The sequence below is a fragment of the Vigna angularis genome, chromosome 11 (assembly GCF_016808095.1).
Source record: "Vigna angularis cultivar LongXiaoDou No.4 chromosome 11, ASM1680809v1, whole genome shotgun sequence".
Classification (NCBI taxonomy): domain Eukaryota; kingdom Viridiplantae; phylum Streptophyta; class Magnoliopsida; order Fabales; family Fabaceae; genus Vigna; species Vigna angularis.
In genome coordinates, this window is record NC_068980.1 from 19,190,592 (window position 1) to 19,195,552 (window position 4,961).

At 40.3% G+C, this 4,961-nt stretch overlaps 2 protein-coding genes across 2 annotated transcripts; both read right to left on the reverse strand.

Moving 5' to 3' along the window:
* LOC108347803 (pectinesterase) lies at positions 1-1,664 on the reverse strand. Its single transcript, XM_017587228.1, has 2 exons — positions 773-1,664; positions 1-686 (listed from the first exon to the last, which is right to left on the reverse strand). Exons 1-2 carry the CDS (start codon positions 1,662-1,664, stop codon positions 1-3), a joined length of 1,578 nt encoding a protein of 525 aa, XP_017442717.1.
* Positions 1,665-2,715: 1,051 nt separating this feature from the next.
* Positions 2,716-4,590, reverse strand: LOC108347802 (pectinesterase). Its single transcript, XM_017587227.2, has 2 exons — positions 3,612-4,590; positions 2,716-3,512 (listed from the first exon to the last, which is right to left on the reverse strand). Exons 1-2 carry the CDS (start codon positions 4,516-4,518, stop codon positions 2,818-2,820), a joined length of 1,602 nt encoding a protein of 533 aa, XP_017442716.1. The 5' UTR covers positions 4,519-4,590; the 3' UTR covers positions 2,716-2,817.
* Between the last annotated feature and the right edge of the window lie 371 nt (positions 4,591-4,961).

Genomic DNA, 4,961 nt, shown 5'->3' on the forward strand with positions numbered 1-4,961 from the left:
TCATGGGATAAATGGAATGCCTGTGCCTGGTAACCATGATCTTCCACCAATGAAATTTTCAACTGTGAATTTTGAAGCTTCGGTTGAACTTGTTATGGAATGGAAGCCACGCCATTTCACTCTATCTCTTGTGGAAGCCCTAGGACCAAGGTTCTTGAACTCTCCATAGTACAAAGTCTGAAGGGCAAAATCGTCTTTCCACTCCAACCACCCTGCAGGGTCAATCAATCGATCAAGGTAAGTTTGCAAGAACACTGTCCTCGAATACTCCCTCCATGGCCTTCCCAAGAATGTTTTGAAGGAACTCAGCTCTGGGGCTAGGTCTTCTGCAGCCATAACACGTGAATTCTCAATGCAAATCCCAGTGTTCTGATTTGGATCTGTTCTACCTTGTGCTGTTATGACGTTTTTCTGTTTTTGCATTGGCCTTCTTGCATAAATGTTGCAGGATTGGAAGACCACAGCAGCGTTGCCAAAGATGAAATCGACGGTGCCATAGATGTAGCAATCTCTGTAGAACTGTCTCTGTGAGTGCACATACAGAGTGTCTTGGTAGCCCTCAAAGCCACACCGATAGAACACCGAGAGGTCACCACCACAACGCACCGCCACCGCTTGATGCTTCTCTGCTCCTGCAGTGTTGCGAAATGTGATGCCACGTCCAATGAATCCATCTCCTCTAACCGCTGTAAAAATTACAACTTTAATCATCATTCTCTCTTTTAATTACTGGGTATATATATATTGTTCTTAAACAAAACAAATTTCTTACCAACGGTTGCCGAATCAAAAGTGGTCCAACCTCCTCCAACACTTCGACTACCAGAAATGATGGTGAGTTTCATACCATCACCATACAGCATAACATTCTTCATGGAACTCTCAATCTCAATGTTTTCATTGTAAACCCCACGTTTCACATATATCGCAAACCTCTTTTGGCTCATCTTGGGGACTACTTTCAAAGCTTCTTTGATGGTCTCGAAGTTCCCGGAACCATCTTTAGCCACCACAACATCTGGTGTCAAAGATGGTGGTGATGACTCCAGAAGCTTCCTATCATGGGGAGATAACCATCTGGGGAAGCCATTTTTGTGAGTCTTTGGAGGAATGAAGGAAGAAGCGTTGTTAAGAGCCAAAAAGTCACTTATGATCTCTGAGATGTTCTTGTTGGGAATGAGGGGTAGAACGTTGTCGATAACTCGAAGCTCGTGGAACCCTGTCTGGCATGTGTCGATGTTGGTTAGGGCTGTGCTGAGCCATGTTTGGAGATCATAGCTTGTGCTTTGTTTGGTAGGGTTAAGTGCTTGGTTGAGAAGGTTGATGGTGTCTTGGTAGAGGGTTACGCAGTTTGACCATGCTGTTTTTTCTTGCTTGCTTCTGCATTTGGCTCCCAACCACATGATCTGAATCTGGGCTTCCACCGATTGCTGCATTGCAATTCTGAGGATGAGGTTCTTGAACTGAAATGCAGTTTTTGGGATACCGTCTTGATGAGGGTCGTGATTTATGAAGGAAAAATAATGCTTGCATGTTTGAGGATGTGGGGTTTTGTTGCACCAAAAATCAATGGCGTTAGGGAAAATATTGCTTGAAGGGGCCGTGGAAGACAGAGAAAACAAGGATATGAAGACAGTGATGATTAAGGTAAGGCTTTTCGCCATTGTTGCTGAGTTTTCTCTTAGCTAGGTAAATAATGGCATAATTAATGTTTGTGACACTGTTAATTAGGGTTCTTATGTAAAGGTATAAATAGTTTAAAAGTTGCTCAAAATCAACAGCAATTCGGTGTTTGATGCCGGCAAGGTTAATTTGTAGATGGATGAAAGTGATGGTTTAACATCCATAATTAAAGAAAAATAAAATTTGGTTAAACATTACATATACATTATGAGAATGAAGATTATATATATACTTATAAAACCCACACTGGAAAATCTTTCAAACACAATGTATTCTGACTCACTTTTCAAAACCAGTAAAACATATCTGTAAAATGTCTAACCATTATATCAACGGGGTAATTTTTGAAAGAATATGATAGATATATGCACACAGCGTTTCCAATTAAATTAGTTATGTTTTGACCTCATGAAGAACGTTGAAGGCTGTGGTTAATGCAATGTTTAAACGGATTTTGACTGATATATAACTTCATTTTAAGCATATTTCTTGGGAATGCCAAAGGGCAGTCACATATACCTCTATGGTTGACTATAGGTTTATCAATTAATTCAAACATTATTTAAAAATGGGTATTTTTACATAATAGTCTTTTTAATTATTGTACTTCCTATTGTATTTTTATTTTTCACAATCAAAATTTATATACATTTTACATTTTTTCTTACACTTTTGACATAATCAAACATCTTAGCAGAAGAATATGAATTGTAGCGTTCCATCTATGCTTATTATGTAAAAATATTATCTAAAGGTGAAAAAAACTTTTGAATATTTTATGTTCACGAATGTCTTGTTTAAAGCGACAATTCTTGTATTTATGAGTTTCTTTTTGTTATTTAGTTAATGTACTTCTTTAAACTTGTTTTAGTATATATTTGTTTAAGATCAAGTGGTATAGTCTACTCCTAAGAAAAAAATAGTAATTTCCTATATTTTTCTAATGAAACAACATTTGTGAAGGGGAAAAATGAGACAAAATTAAAATAAAAAATAAAAAATAGTATATGTTTCCAAACGATAAATGAATAACAATAATAAATAACAGTATAAACAGCGTACGAAAGAATATCAACAATATGCGTTTTTACACAAACTACAACATGTGAAAACTTAGTTTGAACTAGCAAAGGCTCAAAGCCCAGAGGTAAATGGCACAGTTGTGGAGCCCAACCATGTTGGGCCTGCAAGGAGGCGTGTGACGGTAAATTGAGACGCTTCAGCAGGGCTTGTGATCACATGAAACCCGGGCCATTTCACTCTATTGGTTGTAGATGCACCGGGCCCATAGTTTTGATATTCACCATAATAAAGTGTGTCTTGGGCAAAATTAGAATCACCCCATGGGGACCAGCCCAATGGGCTCACCAAGGTGTCCATGAAAGTTTTCATGACCACAACTCTGGAGTATTGTTGCCAAGGCCTACCCAAGAAGGTGTTGTATTTGTCAACAACGGGCCTGAGGTCTGGGGCAGCCCGAATTTGAGAATTGTGGATTGAAATCCCAGTGTTCTGAAACGGGTCACCTCGGCCTTGGGCCGTGATCATGTTGGCTTGGCCCTCTAAGGGTTTTCTGGCGTAAATGTAACAGTTTTGCAACACCACTGCTGCATTGCCAAATATGAAGTCAACGGTGCCGTAGATGTAGCATTGCCTGTAAAATTGGCGCTGTGCATGGGCCATGAGCGTGTCTTGGAAGCCCATGATGGCGCACCGGTAGAAGACGGAGAGATCGGAGGCTGACCGGAGCGCCACCGCTTGACCCTTTTGAGCTCCGGCGGTGTTTTGGAAGGTGATGTCCCTTGCGATGAAGTGGAGACCATCTATGCCTGAAATTCAGTAATTCAAGAGTAAAGTTAGGATTTTTCATCTATGAACAACGTAAAAGGAATAATAAGAAGAAAAAGAAAAGATGAAAAATCACTCACCAGCAGTTGCAGAGCTATAAGTGGTGTAACCCTGTTGAACACTTCTGCTACTCGTGATTACAGTGTTTCTGATTCCATCACCAACCAGCATGATGTTGTCATTGTGCACAGCAACCTCGATATTCTCCTTGTAAACCCCTTTCTTCACATGTATCACAAACCTCGTCTTCACCTTCCTGTTTGCAGCAGAATTGAGAGCATCTTGCACGGTTCTGAAATCCCCAGAACCATCTTTTGCCACCACTGCCTGAGCCTTTATCGTTCTGGACTGCAACAGTTTCCTCTCTGGCTTTGAAAACCAACTTGGAAACGCTTCTTCGTGAGCCGTTTCCGTGTGATGATCGTGTTTCATGAAGTCCATGTTGATGGCCAAGCTGTTCCTTATCATCTCAGTCACATTGTTGTTGTTGTTGGAATCTTCAACACCAAGTTCGATTTTTCCATCTTGACACGTTTGAATGTTAGTGAGGGCAGTGCTGAGCCATGTCTGTGCATCAACCGAGGAGCAGTTCTTGTTCCCGTGGAAGCACTCGAGGGTGCGATTGAGGTGGAAGATGGTTTTTCCATAGAGCTTCACGCAATCACCGTGCACGGTTCTGTGATTCTTTGTTGGCATGCTGGTTTGATCAGAGTGAAGTGCTTCTTTCTGCATGATGAGAGCCTGGTTTAGGGCATGTTCAACGAGCATTCCTCGGAAGATAGTTCTGTGCTTGATCAATGTGAAACGGTGGCTCTTCGTTTGAGTGGCGGTGATGTAGTATTTGCATGGCACGGGGTGTGGAGTTAGGTTGCACCACCAATCTATGTTGCTGGATGAAGCTGGTGCTGTTCTTGATGAGGCTACTGAGAAGATTGAAAACATGAATAGGAGGAGTGTGATGCTTATTTTTGCAATAAGGGTTTCCATTTCTGGTGGAGATTGAAGAAATTAACAATGAGAGTTGTATGTATGAGAATTGTAGTACTTTCACAACAGGTAATGTTTGATATGTTTTTGGTTTGTAATGGTTCTGCTGATGAGATTGTGTTGGATATATATATATATATATATATATATATATATATATATATATATATATCTCCAAGGTGGATGTGGAGTGTGGAAGGGGTAAACGTGTGAGCTGAATGGAAGAACGAAATGCAGTTGGAAGAAAGAATGAAAGGATCATAACATTGTTTTTCAATTGCTTGAATATCAGTGCAAGTGAATTAGGGTTTGCTCAAGTGTAACTGTGTTTGCAAGAAAAACAAGTGTCTTGTGATCTTGACAGAGAGATATCTCTCCGAAGCTTACTTGTTAATGTTCTGGTGACGGCTGTGACAACAGAAGCACAACATTAAACTTTAATT

Coding starts and splice junctions, on each gene's coding strand:
- LOC108347803 (XM_017587228.1), bottom strand. CDS start 1,664: ATGGCGAAAAGCCTTACCTTAATCATCACTGTCTTCATATCCTTGTTT. Junction 687..772: donor TTTTGATTCGGCAACCGTTG/GTAAGAAATTTG, acceptor TAATTTTTACAG/CGGTTAGAGGAGATGGATTC.
- LOC108347802 (XM_017587227.2), bottom strand. CDS start 4,518: ATGGAAACCCTTATTGCAAAAATAAGCATCACACTCCTCCTATTCATG. Junction 3,513..3,611: donor TTATAGCTCTGCAACTGCTG/GTGAGTGATTTT, acceptor ACTGAATTTCAG/GCATAGATGGTCTCCACTTC.